The 19140-nt window shown below is 38.4% G+C and overlaps 1 protein-coding gene across 2 annotated transcripts in view; it reads right to left on the bottom strand.

Annotated features, from left to right (window-relative positions):
- Positions 1-19140, bottom strand: part of pcdh15a (protocadherin-related 15a) — a 351466-nt gene that overhangs the window by 300778 nt on the left and 31548 nt on the right. For both annotated transcript variants that reach the window (XM_073873588.1, XM_073873587.1), the window contains exon 2: positions 12656-12774. In XM_073873588.1, the coding sequence (XP_073729689.1) occupies positions 12656-12746 (91 nt within the window). In that variant the 5' untranslated portion in view covers positions 12747-12774. The remainder of the gene's footprint in view (positions 1-12655; positions 12775-19140) is intronic.

Here is a 19140-nt window from a genome sequence, read left to right as displayed (position 1 = left end):
TATGTTGTCTCCCAAAAACGTCCTTTTTTGTCTTCCATATCACTTTTCCATCAAGGGTTTAGGAAAAATAAACAGATGGTTCAGTAAATTGGTAATGAATACATATTGTGATTCTTGGCTGAAAATGTCACATTTTTTAATGCTGGAATCTCTTATTCCCAACAGTGGATATATTTTTATGAGAAAAAATGTAAAACAGTAACACTTATCACAAAAATCTTAAAAGTAGCAAATGATGAAGAACATTCAAGAAAGTTTCCAAGACAGCATTCCCAGTACATTTATGTCATGGCTTGTCTAAGACCTTTATATAACAAATTAAAATAGCTGAAATCTATTTTATTAAAAAACAACCCCTGAGATATAAATGTGCCTTGTACTGTAGTAGATGAAATGCCTAAATTAGCATTAACAGACACTGTTATTTTCTAGCACTTAAGCAGTGCTGCTTGAGAGATTACACTTGAAAACATACAGTAGTTTGCTTTTGGTTTCATATAAATTTCCTGTAGATATTTAGTGTGCCTGAAAAATGCTGGAAAGTGTCTTTAATGATGTCTGTCTTCACACTGTATTTACTCTGAATGGTGGTCTATGTGGAGTGATTTTTGAGAGCAGACAATAAATTATATCTTGTTAGTTATCTATGTGCTGTGAATGTGTCATATGTCTACAGGATGTCCCTGTAATATCATGAATTTTAATGAGCAGGACTGTTTATCAGGACAGCTTATCCTAGTGTGTGATCTAAGCATGGTTTGTTTGCCAGTTGTTGTGTTGGAAACACATTGATCCTCTTTTCACGTTGACACCATGTTGTCCACATGCGTTATTAGATGTCTAATTTTGCACAGCAAACAGATTTGCAGTCTGTTTGTTTGTTCCAACTGGGTCAGACATGCTCAAACAATGCCACTGCTATTATACACTTAACAGTAAAATTATAGCTATACGTTGACATTAACAAGCATAAAAAATGCATTATTTACAAGATTTAAAAACATTGATAACAAATAAGAAAATTATTGATAATGTATTATACCTAAAGCATTAATGTACACCAATCAGCTATAACATTATGGCCACCTGTTTAATATTGTGTACTGTATGTCCCTATTTGGCCACCAATACAGCCCTGACCCATCAAGGGATGGACTCCACTAGACCTTTCTATCAGAACCTGCATTCACTTTTTCAGAAATTTCAGCTCGTCTGTTGGATCGGACCACACGGGCCAGCCTTCGCTCCCCAAATGCATCAATGACCTGTCGCCGGTTCACCGCTTTTTCTTCCTTGGACCACTTTTGAAAGGTACTGACCACTGCAGATTGGGAACACCCCACCCCTTACACTTGCCCATTTTCCCTCTTGTAACACATCAACTACACTTGTCCTCAAAGTTGATGTGTTAGAAGCAGGAAAAATGGCAAGTGAGCGGCCAAATTGTGATGGCTAGACGACTGGGTCAGAGCATCTCCACAACTGCAGCTCTTGTGGAGTGTTCTGCAGTGGTCAGTATCTATCAAAAGTGGTCCAAGGAAGAAAAAGCGGTGAACCGACAACAGGGTCATGAAGGCTCATTGATGCTCATTGATGGTCCAATCCAACAGACGAACTACTAGGGTTGTGCTGATAGACGATAGTTAAGCAATATCGCTCGAGTAGGAGTGTGATATAGCTCTATATCATCACGGCTGTGATTAGGCCAGAGGTACGAGGCCGTAGGCCGAGTGCCGGGACCCATGTTTCGGGACTCATGTTTCGGGACTCATGTTCCGCGCTGTAGGGGATTTAAAAAGTGTTGTGAGCTGTGTGCGTGTGTGAGCCGGAGGCAGAGCGCAGAGAGATGCGAGTTGCGAAATTGCAGGCGCGGCTCAAAATGGCTGTTATTTTAAATAGCGTACACTCTAAAAACAAACGGTGCTATATAGCACCAAAAGTGGTTCTTTGCTCGTAATCATAGAAGAACCGTTTTTAGTGCCAAATAGCACCGGTGAAGCACCAGTGAAGCACCTGTGTAGAACCAAATAGGGGCAATATAGCACCACATATGGTTCTACATGGCACTATGCGGTTATACACAGGTGCTTCACCGGTGGTATATGGCACTAAAAACGGTTCTTCTGTGATTGCGAGCAAAGAACCACTTTTGGTGCTATATAGCACCATTTGTTTTTAGAGTGTAGCATATTTTAAACTAATAGGCCTATCGGTTAACCGGTTTCAACCGGCTAATGAGGCTCGGTGGCCGGTCAAGAAAAGTTTTTGTTTTCGCCATCCCTACTTTGTGATCACCAAACAAATAAAAACAAAATAATATGTTTGATGGCATTGATAAACCTGTGGAGGTTTTCTGTGGCGGGAAAGAAACGCAAGCCATCAAAATCAAATAATTTACGCGAGAGGCACTCGGGCGAAGGAAAAATGCCGGCTGTTGCTTTTTCTCACACATCAGCATCAAGCTTCTGTCATGCTAACACATTGACCCCAGGGGATCTTATGAAAAACTTTACATTATTTTTACATACTCGGAAGTCAACGAAAATCGAGCAGGACCTAAATATTTTACAGCTGATCGCTGTCAAGACAGTTCAGCCACGACGTCCCAGGGATGACACCAGCAAAGACAGTGTTCTTAATATGACAAATTAAGTGTTTTGATTAATGCCATTAATGTTTATTTTTTTAATCAGTGTATACCACTAGTCAACTAAATGAATATAACATGGCAAAGATGAATGCACATTTATACATTGATTCAATAGATTTATGACATTTAGAAAAAACAATTGTCATGGATTTATTAATAATCGGTTTTAATAATAAATCTTTGAAAATCACATTATGGATTTGAATTTTTAATGTTTATATAACCTAAAGATTCTATGTGAAAGTTTGTAACAGAAAATAGTGGTCTTCATCTTGTCAGGTTCTTGGTATAGAAACAGCCCAGTCTCACGAAATTTCGTTATATAGTCACGTATTTTTTTGATTCTTTTTTCGTGCTATTATCACGAAATTTCGTGTTTTTTCGTAGTCGTATAACGAATTCCTGTTTTCGTGTGATTATCACGTATTGGTTACTCGACTGTTTTGTCCTATTTTCTTACCATTGTCGCTTCGGTTTAGGGTTAGATTTACATAAAATGACATCCCTAACCAAACCCAACTCTAACCCTAACGCCAGGCGACATATAAAAAAATAAATCAGGAAAAATAGTATAGATCAATATATTAAGTGACATTCTAATGCAAGCACCAAATCTAACCCTAAACCGAAGCGACAATGGTTTAAAAATGGGAGAAAACAGTCGAGTAACCAATGCGTGATAATCACACGAAAGCGGGAATTCGTTGTACGACTGCGAAAGAACACGAAATTTCGTGATAATGGCACGAAAAAAGAATCGGGAAAATGCGTGACTATATCACGAAACTTTGTGAGACCGGGTAGTATAGAAAACACATTTTTACCCAAATTAGTCTAAATTAATTCTTCGATTAATTGTCAATAAGAATTAAATCGATAAAACTTAACGATTGACGAAAAAGCAAGCACGTGTGTCCGGCGCCTGCGCAAAGCACATACACAGCTGGTGAAAAAACTAACCAAGCGCGAAGAAGTTAAACTAGCCATGATCACAACGATGCTCGATGCCAAACACACACTTGGGCTTTTTGTCCTCATTCGAGACGAGGCTGGCTGCTAACGCAACAAAATGGCATCCGCAGAGGATCTGAGAGGGTCCAATGCCGAAAATCTAAACACAGTTAGGATACTGAAAGCAAAGACCCTCTTCAGGGAAGCCTGCAAGATTAGCATAGCAACGCTGCTAACGCTGCTTTACACAGGGAAGGGGTCCAGAAGCTGTTTTTAATAAACAGATTAAAATGAAAAACTTAAATTCTGGCAAGAAATTGTTGAATGTAAACTGTATCTGACTGTCGTTACACTCTGAACGCCCGCAACATATATCATTGATCATCATCATGACTGGCTGAGGCGCTACATGCTAAATACTGTTGCGGGTTTTCTAATGGAAGGTTGAAGTCTTCATAATATGAAAAAATAAAGCTGAGGTAACGACGGGAAAAGTGCCCTTTCGGGTGCTTCTTAAATATAATTACAACAAGCGGTGTATCGACGACTCAGAAAGCGAGGTGAACAACTAGAAAAATAACACGTGATGATAATGAAACTTTTATTTTGTCATGGATGCATGCGACTGTGCGGAGTGCCCATTATGAGGCGGAGTTTACTGTGTCTATAGTCATTTTATTTCGTTACGAGATTAAATTGATGATTTTTATCAAAACACCAACTACATTGACTCATTTTACAATCCCACTAGCATATTATTTGGACAAAATAAAATCTTTTTATTCGCGTGATTACGCACACTTTTATGTCATTGGCTATATGCCACTGCTGTAATGGCTTATTGCACTATTACTGTTAACGATTATTTGATTGATTGATCGTTAATTTAAATGATCATCGAATATGGGAAAATGCATAATTTGACATCCCTAGTCTAAATTGATTTATTGCGTTTTCTGGAAGGCATTTTGTGAAGCTTGTGTGAAAATCACACAAAATGCTGGCAGGGAATGAGTTAAGCCACCAAATATGAACATGTTAGATATTAGTAGGATTAAAAACTTTTACGGTGAGGTTGACATTTGCATGTAGTTGCTTGCATGTAATTAGACAAATTAAACTAAAATAAGTAAAAGTGTTCAAAGTGTTTTAAAGAATATTATTTTCCACAAGATATAAGTTAAAGAAATGCACATTTAAACCTTTAAGGTTTCCTGCTTTCTTTTAACAGAGACTCTTGGCGGACTGTAAAATGCCTTTCTAGCTAATCTGCTCAGATACATCTCTGCAATCTTTATAGCTGAAACCTTTTAAAGATATTGAAGCATTTTACTGAAACAGTTCTCCAGCTTTTACTTTAAGAAAGGTCCACTGCAATAAGTAGCACGACCTCCAGACCATCAACCTTTGAGAAAAACATTGCCTGAGATTTGCTGGTAAAAACATTTAAATAACTCTTTTCTCTTTCTTTCTCTCTCTCTCTCTCCCGCTCTCTCTCTCTGCATGCACCTTACCTTTAACATCAACTTAAATTCTACTTTCAATTAAAAGCCACACAAATGCAATAACCAAGTGTCTCTCTAGACAAAATAAATGAAATAAAACTTCAGAAACCTCTGTAAAAAGAAAATAAAAATAAACAGATCAACAAACAAAAAGAAGAGTTGAAGATCACAAAACCACACCAAGCCAGCTCCCAGCATGCACTGGGAAAAAGATCAAACACTGACAGCTACAAAAGATTGACATAAATAAAGGAGACTGATGAGATAAACAGACAAGAGTTACTATATTAAACCACAACAATATAACATAAGGCATAAAAGAGAGGAACAGACAAACGGAGAGAAAAATGTATTCGATACACTCTCCACACGGATGATGAGAGATTGGACTTGGAAAAACCCTTTCTGGTCGCCGTGGTGATGAGAGGACATGTGGGGTTTTGTTCCTGCGACATGTCGCACACAGACACTGAGCGATTGAACGTGACCAAAGTAATTCCACTCCCAACACTACAAGAAAACCATTACTGACAACAAGCTGAAGGTGCTCACTTCACAACCGCATCACAATTACGTTTGTTATCCATCTTTCTGAGGAGTTTTACTGTCTATTTCTTCACTATCAAAAGTGGCAGTGTGCATCTGGACTAGGAATGTGCATTTCTGTTCGTTTTTCATTTCGAGTACTCCATAGGTCTGAAAACAGTCCTCGGGTACTCAGGGGCACAGCATGCGCGGGGTAGGGTATAAGTATTATGCCGATAATTAAAATATTTTAATTAAAATATCATTACAAAAATAATGTTGAAAAAACGGAAAAATCAACACTGCTAGATTATTAATGAAATACAAATGATGTGTTTTTTTAAAGAAACATCTAACAGGAAATGCAGGAAGCCTAGATACCCAAAATAAATGTTAATTAAATTAAAACATGCATTTATATGCACAAAATGCAAGTGAACTTAAAATAAGTTAAATGTGCTGGCCAAAAAGTTTAACTCATGTTAAACCAACGTGATGTCATGAGAATACGTATGTATTTTTACTAGTGCTGGGCAAAGATTAATCGCGATTAATCGTATACAAAATAAAGGTCAATTTTTGTATAATATAAGTGTGTGTGCTGTGTGTAATTATTATGTATATTTAAACACACACACATACATATATACATTTCAAAAAATGTATATATATATATATATATATATATATATATATATATATATATATATATATATAAATACAAATAAATATATATACGGATGTAAATGTTTGTTAAATACATACATGAATGTGTGTGTATTTATATATACATATTAATTACACACAGCACACATTTGTATGTTATGCTAAAAATCTCTTTTATTTTGTATGCGATTAATCGCGATTAATCTTTGCCCAGCACTAATTTTTACGTAAGGTGTGGTTGTACCACAAGTACATTTACTTACGTTTTCATATACACTGAAACGTAGCATTGAAGTGTTGACATGACGATATTTTAAATATTTCTGTATTTAAGAGGGGTGCGTGATTTTTGAAAAACACTTTGGAAAATGGATTCGGGCCGACTACCAAAACAGACTTGTAGCCGATCAGCAGTAAAGGGCGTGTCTACTAACCTATTTTGCTTGGTTTGCTTATGTGTGGGTCGGGTCTATAAAAAGAAGGTCCAGATTCTATTGGGGTAGGGGCGTGTTTGTTTAGGTGATTTCAAATATCAACATTGGCTTTTAGAAATCATGCACCCCGCCTTTAACAACATTCCTATTCATCAGACGTTCAGCCAACAGTCCATGTCTGAGGCTGAGACTAAGCGCTCTCTAACCATAACAGCGCCCTTTAAAACATGGCCAACCAATCTTGCATCTGACTGCATTTTCGTCTACTTTATTGAAGTAAAGACAAACATCACCGCATGCTTTTAAAACCATATTTCCCTAAGTGCTCTGAGGTCTGTTTGGTTTCACGAACCAGCCGGCGTGTGATCGAGGTAACACAGTGAGCATTTCCGGACTTCTTTTTGTGCCTTTGAATTGCTCTTGCAGATCGATTCAGCGTTGCAAGTCTTTATGGACCACATGCGCTTGTACCGCTAACCCATCAGAACTCAAATACAACCAATCACAAAAACTTTACACCCACACGTTCACCCATGCCCAAGTAGGTAAACCCCAGACATACCTAAGCAAATTATATGCAATATAAGGTAAAATAAACACGATTTTATTATTTTACTGAAGGGGTGGACAAAAAGGTTGGCAAAAACTTGTATAAATGATTGACTTGAATATTCTGCATAACAACATCCGTGTTACATTTGCATTTACAGATGTAAACCCATCTGTTTTTCTAGTGGCATGTGACATTATAAGAAACTTTCCTCTAGCTATAGGAGAGGTCAAACAGACACAGCTGACAGCACAACACGGGTTTATTTCTGTTGAACTGAAATATTTACAGAAAACCCATCTGTCACATAAACTGACACCATGTTATTACCGCCTTGCTTTCTGCCTCCATTATGCTCCCTTCAGAGATGAAGTAATTTGGGCTAAATTCAGGGGAACCATTGCATATATCCTTCAATCCCAGAATGCACTGCACACACTGAAAGTGGCAAGCTCATTTTTTTCTTACATTTTTTAATAAAATAAAAGACTTTCATGGCCTATTCCTAGGGGTGTGCATTGGCACTGCCCTCATAATTCGATTCAATTACGATTCACCAGGTAACGATTCAATTCGATTCTACGATGCATTGCGATGCATCAGAATTCTACAGTACACAACAAGGCAAATTTTTAATCAGTCGAGTGCAACTATTCTCACCAAAACGGAAGCTTAGCAGCTTTAAGACAATGACAATTATATACCTGAGATGAGAATTTACACACAGAGTAAGTCTTGTTTCCCATTAACTTCGTAGAATCCGAAATGTGCCCATATGTCCACTTTCCATGGAAAAGGGTGCGTTTTTATTTACCCGTCTATCACTGTCATCTCTCTCCACCTCAGCCATCTTGATTGTTGTTGTTATGCCCCCGGAAGTAATTGAAACTTCACAACTTTATTGTCCACTCGAGGCCAGAAAATAAACAGTGACATAATCGATTATGGCACTTTACTGAATCGATGCTGAATTGTGCATGCGCGCATTGCGATGCATTGCCGAATCGATTATTGTTGACACACCTACCTATTCCTCAATTACAATAATTTAATACACAAGGGCACAACTACGAATTGAGATGAAGAAATGTTGGCTAAATTCAGGGGAACCATTGCATATATCCTTCAATCCCAGAATGCACTGCACACACTGAAAGAGGCAAGCTATTTTTTTTTCTTACATTTTTAAATAAAATAAAAGACTTTCCATGGCCTATTCCTCAATAAAAATCATTTAATACACAAGGGCACAACTACGAATTGGTTAGAAACCAAACTTGATGTAAATTCTGTAGACCGGAGAAATCATGAACTCGCTTTAATGTAGCATGACGTTCCCTGAGTATAAAACAATAAAAATAATACTATACTCTAGGGGTGGGTGATATGACCAAAATAATAAATCATATCATAATATGAGTACTTTTTTATCATGATAACGATATACAGTATATCACGAGTTATTTTTCTTCCTAAAAAAGACAAAAACAAACAAACAAATCTCAGTCAAAAGCGAGCTTTTCTCTCAATGCTATTTGATTAATATGAGTGAGAACATGCGTTTTCTTTTTCAGCTGTTTACTTTCTCTTAAGACCTAAATGCCCATGTTTATAAGGATACTTGCAACAGGGTTCCCACACCTTAGTTAACTTCAAATTCAAGGACCTTTCATTGAGTTTTCAGGTCCAATATCCTCAAATTCAAGGACTAAATGTGGGGACACATTTCAAGTGAGAGCAAGGTTACATTGTGTTACCTTTAAAGATACATTGTTACAGCTCCCTTTCGAGGGAACACGTGCTGCGTCACTGCGGTGAAACTTTGGGGACGCCTCCAGCGTCTGAATGTGTATATCAAATTCAACCAATGGTGAGGCTTAACGACAAAAACAGGGTGACACAGTAGCCAGGAAGTATATCGCTATCTGAAATATTGCCAAAGACGGTGTTACAGGGGCGCAGGAAGTATGACAAGGGAGACGCAGCGCCTTGTTCCCTTCTCAGGGAACAACAGTTACATAAGTAACCAGAGACGTTTTCATGTGTCAAACACAACTATGCAAAAAAGCAATTTGGTATGAATCAACATTCGCATACAGAACATATAAGCATTTAAAGCAAACAGTTTAGCACGTGTGCTTAAAGTCTAGAATTTTTATGATATTATCCTACACTACACAGGGAATAATATGGATTTTTTTCCAGAAAACTTCTTGCATAAAATAGATTCAAGCACTTTCAATGACCTGTATCTATTCATGTATATTTTCAAAAACTTCCCAGGGCCTTGAATTTTTTCACCCAGATTCACAAACGTTCAAGAATTTCAAGGACCCGTGGGAACCCTGTTGCAAAAACAGGCATTTTGACCCAAATTTGACATATTTAGGGCCAATCAAGCAGCAAAAATGCTTACGAGTTCAATGAGCGAAACATTGTGAGAGCGTAACATTGACATAGACGACAGTCCAAAATCTCTACCGGTTCACAAATTTATATCGGTTTATCATACCTACCCATTAATTGCCCACCCCTATTATACTTCTTTACTTAAAAAAGAAAAGAAAAAAAACTCTTTGTCCATTCCATAAAAGAACATCACGCACTTACAGTGTAGACAGGATAAATGTAGTTTTGTTGGTATCACAACGTGACATACACATCCAGCATTAAACGCCAGCTGCTTATGTACTGTAGACTACAGACTGTGTTACAGCTCACTGGCTTTTAGAGCAGATTCACTGCAGGATCAGATGTAATTGTGTGCTGGATGTTTTCTTAAATAACAGCCCGCCGCTTTATTCAGATGACATGAGACTCCAGACACATTTTCTACTTCTCAATTAGACAGAGAAGACTGACTCCAGTCCCAAACTGCACCTGCATGCTGACTTTAATGGCTCACATAGCAGCAGATATCCAACAGAGTTTAATTACAGTGACAGGATAAAATAGGAAAAGTTGAGATGGAGTCCCACAATATTAAATGGTACATTTACAGCATTCCCACATATCCACTCTATCTGCGTAAAGGTATGGCTAAATACAAAAAGCGAAGCAGAGGAAGAATTTAAAGGGTGGCAGCATCCCTAATGCCCTTCCCACCCTGTGTCTGCATCAGGCTTGATTTTATAATGACAACAATATTAAGCTTAAAGTGCATTTGAGCTATACATTTTATCAGTATGCACTGTATAATCACTGGGATCAAAACCATTACCTTTGTGTTGCAAACGAAATGCGAAGAAAGCTCACCCGCGAAGATGGTGTCATTACTGGTTATTACTGGAAGCTAGTTAGTTTATAAAGTTTAAAATGTTTTTTTCCTAACAAATTGCATTGATTACACATAAAAGACCTTTATTAACCCCTTGGAGCCATGTACCTCTTTGAAGGATGAATGCACTTTTTGGGACTTCAAAGTCAGAAGTTGTTTCCTGATCCCTGTTTTCTACCGTTATAAGCTTGGAAAAGCAAGGATTGCTTGAGGGTAAGTAAATCATGGGTCATTTTTAATATTTGTCTGGAGTATCACTTTAAATGACATGCTTCATTTAGTCTCAATGTATTCTGCCTGTCAATTCCAGACAAATGGCTAATGTAATTATGAGATAGGAGCATCAAAGTCTGATTCAATGATTTGACATTTGACTTGGTGTTACTCCGTCAATATTAAAGATATCAAGGTTATATTTTTACAGAATGTTCTTTACTCAGGGTTCCTGCACCTTAGTTAACTTCAAATTGAAGGACCTTTCAAGGACTTTCCAGGTCCAATACCCTCAAATTTAAGGACTAAATGTGGGGACACATTTCAAGTGAGAGCAAGGATACATTGTGTTGCCTTTTAAGATACATTGTTACAGCTCCCTTTCGAGGGAACACGCGCTGCGTCACTGCGGGACACTTTGGGGACGCCTCCAGGGGTAAGTGTGTCTGAATGTGTATATCAAATTCAACCAATGGTGAGGCTTAACGACGAAGACAGGGTGACGCGGGAGTCAGGAAGTATATCGCTATCTGAAATATTGCCAAAGACGGCATTACAGGGACGCAGGAAGTATGTCAAGGAAGACGCAGCGTCTCGTTCCCTTCTCAGGGAACAACAGTTACATACATAACCCGAGACGTTTTTATGTGTCAAACACAACTATGCAAAAAAAACTTTTGGTATGAATCAACATTTGCATACAGAATATATAAGCATTTAAAGTGAACAGTTTAGCACGTGTGCTTAAAAAGTCTAGAATTTTTATGATATTATCCTACACTACACAGGGAATAATATGGATTTTTTTCCTTGCATAAAATAGATTCAAGCACTTTTAATGACCTGTATCTATGCATGTATATTTTCAAAAACTTCCCAGGGCCTTACATTTTTTCCCCCAGATTTACAAACTTTCAAGGATTTCAAGGACCCGTTGGAACCCTGTAATATCATTGCGCCTCCTGCAGCCATGTTAAAGCAGCAATTACGCCAGAATGAAAGTATAGTTCCTAGCCATATCATACCTTTAAATTTTCCGTCGGTCTTAGTACACGATGTAACTACAGGAGAGTAAAGTTTTAAAAAGGAAACATTTTGAAACTCTTTGGTTATTTTTAGCGTGATGCTAATGGTCTAATCAGATTCAATGGATTATGCTAAACTATGCTAAAAGTGCTAGCGCCAGACCCGGAGATCGGCTGAATGGATTCCAAAACAGTAAAAATCAAATGTTTAACTCTAGGGGAGCTGGAAAATGAGCATATTTCAAAAAAGTGGAGTGTCCCTTTGCGATCCATGACAATTTCACCATCACAAACATCTGAGACACCACGAGTAGCATTCACACTGTGCATCTCAAATCACCCAAAATACCCATAACAATAAAAACCACATGAACAGACGAGCATATCTGTAAATGTCAACAATGGACGCCCACAAACGTTTTGTCCTCAACAGCTAATCTGAACAGTCAGACAATAGCCACAATTTATTTTCCTCCATTTCAATTCAGCCTTACGGCGTTTCCAGCCCCGTTTTCACATTTTTATTACGGTTGTCAATTTGTCTTTGGAAGACATGGTTTTAGAAATTCATACATCATCAGAAACTCAGTTTGGAGAGGCACTATCAGCCTCGTCTGGTAATGAAGGTGCGGAGAACAAGCAGGGACTGATCTGTGAAACACTGCCACATAGAGATAGAGATACAATTATCTCTCTGACATTGCTCGGAGCATAAACGGCAGGCTGTAACATCCCATTTCACCGATCCAGGAATAAAATAAAAGTCATGATCCTGGTAAAAAGGCGCACATCTTATTTTGCAAAAGTGCTAAATTGAATTGTAAATTATTTGAGGTGTGGAGGGAAACGCACGTCTCACCTTCAGTGTTTTGGGCCGAGACTTGGGAGAAGAAAACAAAGAGGCCAATCACAGAGCCCAGACAGCCAGATCGCCACCAGCGCCTCTTCATCTTCGTTTACTGCCTACGTCCAACCCCCCTGTAGAAAAAGAGAATTTAATTTCAAAGGTCAGTTAGACTTAGTGATAGACCGAAACTACAGACATCACCCGGTAACCATGTCGTTCTTGTCAGATGAACCTGCTAAACACAAACTTGCATCTATTAAAATGTACTTTCCTAAATATTTAAAGGGGACATTTTACAAGACATTTTTAAGATGTCAAATAAGTCTTTGGTGTCCCCAGAATACATATGTGAAGTTTAGCTCAAAATATCATATAGATAATTTATTATAACATGTTAAAATTGACACTTTGTAGGTGTGAGCAAAGGTTTGTCATTTGGGGGGGTGTCCTTTTAAATGCAAATAAGCTGATCTAAATGGCAGTGCTGTGGTTGGATAGTCCAGATTAAGGGGCGGTGTTATCCCCTTCTGACATCACAAGGGGAGCTATATTTCAATGACCTATTTTTTCACATGCTTGCAGAGAATGGTTTACCAAAACTAAGGAGCTGGGTTGATCTTTTTCGCATTTTCTATGTTGATAGAAACACTAGGGACCCAATTATAGCACTTAAACATGGAAAAAGTCAGAAATGGAAAAAGTCAGAAACCACAAATTTGTATGTTGGGGTGAAACGGTTCCCAGAAAAAAAAAATGGCTTGCCAACCACAGTTGTAGTGCATTTGTACCATGGCGCCTCACACAAAGTGCAAATACAAATCTTAGCATTAAACCTGAGAGCAGCAGTCAAACTTCCTAACAAAAAGCTTGCATGGCATCAAAAGACTTCAAAAGAAAGGTTTGGACAACTTTGATGGTATTTTTATGGTGAGTTTCGGAGCTTGATAGCCTCTGGTCACTCTGTAATTCTTACTGTATTAAAAAGAAAACCATGAACATCTTCAAAACTTTCTTGTGTGTCCCAAGACACAAAGTCATGCAAGTTTTGTATAACATGAGGTTGAGAAATTAAGACAGAATTTTCATTTTTTGGTGAACTAATCCTTTGAAAAGATTTACACCCACATGACATGAAGACTCCAGTCATATGATGGCCTAGAAAAAGCTGCTTTAGTCTGCATGAGAATGGTCCCAACTTACAAAGGCTACCATATAAGACAAAAGACCACAATTAATTAAACACTTTCCGTTATAAAGCCATCACATCTCACAAATAAGCCTGCAGGCAAAGTATTTCTACAAATGCACTGGTGAATGAAAATGTTTGCTTTTGCATGATGCTGCACACACAAAAAGGTTGGTACTTATTTGTTCATCTGACACCAGTGATCTTTTGCCAAAAGGGTTTATATACATCACAACAATCTCAAACTTTAATAAAGTACATAAGTCTGGGTTAAATTAGCATGTAGACAGTGTGATGAAATGAATACCTCCTCTGATATCATCACTTTTACTGAGCTACTTTTCACCACATGGACATCACAAATTTGGAAACTACCCTCCCCAATAGACACCTTTATCTTCTTACAGTATTTTAACGTTACTATTTTGTATATAGTCCCCCTGTGGTGAAAATCAAGTTTTTAAAGTTGCATGTGGCATTTTTAATAAACCACGAATAAATTCATCCCCATTGCTGGGTATTTTCTCCTAAAATACTAAGTTTACCAATGACAGTCTCAAAAACCGCTGATTTTATGTCACAATCTCGTTGTAACCAATCACATGAACTTGTTGACCAGGTGGATCAGTCCAAACTTATTTTTATAGGAATAACATTCAAACTTCTCATTTTGATGACCAAATATGTGTTTTAGGGGATAAAATATTGATTATAGAATAGAACTGGGCGATACTGACCAAAATTCCTATCTCTGTCATTTGTTTGGGGGGGGTGAATGGCGACATAGCATATTTTGGCAATTTCTATATTTTTACATGCAAGTGAAAGCCTCATGTGAGATGTAGAGGTCTTCTCGGGTCCAAAGAAATGTACCCGCCCTGAAATCACTTTTTCCCCCGAACCTTGCATGCATAAATATTTTTTCTAAAGAAAGACCAGACCAGAGAAAACCCTACAAAATTAGAATCAAGTCCGACCCAGTGGCATTTTTTTAACTCGACTGGACCCGAATGTAAACGGCACTGATGTGTGTGCAATCTGCAGCCCCGCACGCACCAGTCAGACAGAAAGAAACTCTGGTGGTCTTGCAACCAGTTTGGCCCACTGCTCCATTTATTGTCATTTGTCATCTGGTGACGACACCAAGGTAACTGCTAAAATGTACATTTAAAATTGATCGACAGGTCTGTCTCAACAAAAATTAACCTACTATCAGACACACAATGTCGGAAGCGCTCTTGACAAACAGAGGAGGGGTTGGAAAATGACTCAATGCACACACCTTAGATAGTTTGGGTTTTCCCGGGTCCGTTTGGCAATAACACACTTATTTTAAATTACCCGAGACCTGATGCCGCTATTATTACCCGAGCCATGTCTAGGGCCCTATAAAATCCGTTTTATTTTTTCCAAAATTCCGTTTTATTTTTTCCCAAATTCCGTTTTCTCCGTTTTAATTTTTGCAAATTCCGTTTTATCCGTTTTAATTTTTGGCAATTATATTTTTTACCCTTTACTTTTATTTTAGTCATAAAAAGAGTGTGCATTTAATGTTAATGATTAAAATGTAAATGATTTGGGGGAAATACTGGATAACAGAATTACTTAATGACTATAAAAGATGCATTTACACACGCACGCGCGCGCGCGCGCACACACCCACAACTCAATTCAATGCATTGTTTTTTAGTGTTGTTGCAAGAGGCTATAACAAGGTTTCAAAGCAGTGGTGCCTTCAGAAGTGCCTTAAACACATCAATCCAGCGGATCGCGATCCATATTTTATACACAATCGCTTGAAATGCATATAACTTTACAAACATATACAGGATAGTGATCTGACTTAGGACAGCATGAGCACGCAGCTCCTTGCACGTGCGAGCGAAAGAGAGACAGAGAGCGGCGCCATGATGCAGATGATTATATTTTAAATGCGAGGGATAGTTAGTTTGCCTCAGCTCGCTTGAAATGCATAAAACTGAACAAATACATGAGGATTTGTGTTCGCACTTCGGACAGATGCGTGAGCGCGGGCAAGTAAGAGGTACAGTGATGATCACAGACATATGAGAGAGTGCATGTATCTTTGCGCTCACTGTGAACAGAGTGTTGACTAAACTTCCAAAATAACAGTTCTCCGGTCACATAAAAGTAATGTGAGACCTGCTCGGAACTAAGTGCTTAGCGTCGAATTTCTTAATTTTTTCGCTGACGAAAGCAGAGTCGTGGAGAGCCGCTTCACCATGGTTTCAGTGTTTTGGAGGGGGTCTGAAACGACGGGAGGGGGCGTGTCGCCCAGATTTACTTCCCCCGGTCTGCATTTCCCCCAGACATACGTTCGTCTCCCACACAAAAACATAATTTTATTCAAAAAATGTAAAATTCCGCAAAATTCCACGTTAATACTAGATTCCGTGTTAATTAGCCAATTCCGCAATTCCGTCCGCGATTCCGTGATCGCGGAAATTATAGGGCCCTACATGTCCGAGGCACACGTGAAACTTTTAGACTCGAATCTGCTCGCGTCTGACCTCGGCTTCTTTAGAATAAAAGGAAAAAATAATGCAAATGTTTTGTGGCCAATATAAACTAGTTATGGCTGGAACATGTCCTTATTCACCTACTACTGGCGTGACAGAAAGTGGACCGTAGGTATAAGTAATGGAAAATCCTCATTCTAACCATTCTCTGAAATGAAGGTTTAATCTTCTCTTCTCTGTCTGTCTGATAGATGAGAACAGATAATGCTTCACTTGTATATATAAAGACACACATGGGATTAAAATCATTTGTGCGTGTCCCGCCGTGTGACTGCCTGTCTTAGCGGTTGCTGCCTACATGCTGAGGTTGATGTAGAGTTATGCTTAAAAAACAAGTATCACCATTTGATCTGTCACCCGCATTTATACTCAGTCTCTACGATGCACCCCTGCGGCAGCCGTAAGCCACCGAGACGGCTTTATAACAGTATGCTGAAGCGCGTCAACACAGTCATCTAAATACAACATCAGACTGCGTCACACCCACTGTCAGATTCTCTATTCCCAAAAGACCGTAAGCAAGTCTCTGGAGTCTGATGGCTGAAAATGATAGTTCCCACTTTAAAATTTCCACAGAGAGCTCAACATCTGTGACAACACGCAACAAGAAGGTACGGAAAAACACGGGCAACCTGCTAACTCTCCCTCCCTCTTTCTCTGCTTTGAAGTTGAGTTTAAAGAGCGCAAGCAAGGTCCAAAATTAACTGAAAATGGTTGGATTGAGAAAATATTTCTGTGAATATTTTGCATCACTGGTGGCACACAAAAAAATTAGAATGGCATTTTTTGGCTTATAACTCATTGCCACATTTTTAAAGTCCCCCTGTAGTCGAGAATTTTTTCACTTATCATGTTTCTTGTAAGAGTTATTTATTCGTGCATTTCTACCCCTTACCCCTAAACTTTCACCTACCACTCCGTTTAGCGTCTAGGATCAGGGATGTCCCAATTCTCTTTTAGTTGGAGGGGTAGGGGGAAAAGTCAAATAGCCCTTCAAACTAAGATTTTTCAGAACCCCACTTCAAACGAAGGGGTAAAAAAATTTGCCAACATGGCTGCTCAATAAACTGTTTAATGATAAATAATCATTTGTTTTATGAACTATGAATTTTGTGTTCATATTTATGGTCATGTTTTAAAAGAAATGTTCACAAAAAGAACCCGCTAACGTTTGCTAACATATACCACTACCGCAATTGCAAACAGACCGCGGAAAACCGGAACGTGAATGAACGGAGGAGAAAAGCATCTGAAACACTAGGGATGGGTGTGTGGTGTGCTGCTTTTGGCTTCCAGAACTACTTTTTCGGCTGTAACTAAACTTATATGACTGCAGCCTGCAGGTGAAGGCGGCAATGTGCTAAACATTGCATCTACTTTGATGTAGGATGTATGATGTCATATGACGGTGTAGTAGTGGTGTCCCATTTCTTAGGGGAATATTTGAAGAGTTTGGTTCCAAAACGCAATAAATCCATTTTGACTAGTTTTGGTAAAAATGTGTTTTCTATACCAAAAAAATGACAAGATAAAAACGCTTAGGTTACTCACGTAACCCCGGTGCCCTGAAATAAAGGGAACGAGCATTGCGTCGCTGGCCATGCTACAAACGTCTATGCAGCGAGAGTTATTCGGCTGCATGCTTCAGTCGAATAATGGTAAGCTCTTAAAGCTCGTTCCCGGACTTATATAGGGACGTGTGCCACGCCCAGCGCGGGCTCAAACGTCATTGGTCTGTATTTTCTACAGACGTTAACCAATAGGCTTCAATCGCGGAGTAAACAGGAGTTTCCCCCATAGCGTCAGCAACTGACGCAATGCGAAGTGAACCGTATTAAAAGGGAACCACTATTATCTGTTACGAACTTTCTATAAAAACTATAAAAACATAAAAAATTCTAATCCATAACCGATGCGATTTCAAACCATGGGAATTAGTCTGTTTTTGGAAAACTTTTTTCTCAAATCTATTTTATGTAGAAAATACTTAACAATGGTTTTCAACGATGAATTTGCGCATGGTTTGTCTTAAAGCATATTAAAAACACCACATAGACAAATAACAACAATAAAAACTTGATTTTCACTATATGGTGACTTTAAACATTTGTCTCCACAGCACTGTTAGTGAAAAACTATAATTCTTGTATTACAAAAACCTCTAACACAAGGAAGAAGTTTGCTGAGTGTGCAACATATTTTTGTCAAACAATAAGTAGTACTTCACTCCATTATTTAATCTTGCTTTATAAAAGCCTATATTGCAAAAGATTGTGTTGATAAATAGGTTGACAGTGCATTTTTACTGTATTTTCTGCTGAGTTCAGCAAGCGACATGGGGCACAAACAGACTCGTGCTGAGACTCAACATACAGCAATGCTTTGCTAATGGGCGGCACACTGCTTACACGTGCAATCTGAATACTGCAATACTGCAACCTGTTTATAGTCATGAATAAGCATCAAGATGAAAAATGTGTGAAATGCTCAGATTTGTTCAAAATAAGATTTTAAAACTAGAATTGCTAGTACTGCATGTTTAGGCCCACAATAACACACACACACAGAAGCAGGTGGTTCAATCATGGACATCTCTCTAACTTCTCTTTGAGAAAGGATTCATCCTTTGCTTTCAATGCATTTTATTCATTAGCCATGTCCTTTATTCAAACCATAATACACACAATCTCAAAACGAGTCCTTTCTAAGCCTATTTAACAGTCATGGCAACCGAAGCCACTTCTTTTGGCTGGTATCAAAGTTTGAAAACA

The sequence above is a fragment of the Misgurnus anguillicaudatus genome, chromosome 11 (genome assembly GCF_027580225.2).
Source record: "Misgurnus anguillicaudatus chromosome 11, ASM2758022v2, whole genome shotgun sequence".
NCBI classification, from domain to species: domain Eukaryota; kingdom Metazoa; phylum Chordata; class Actinopteri; order Cypriniformes; family Cobitidae; genus Misgurnus; species Misgurnus anguillicaudatus.
The sequence above is the reverse complement of the archived record's forward strand: the minus strand, read 5'-3'. Positions and strand labels throughout refer to the sequence as shown.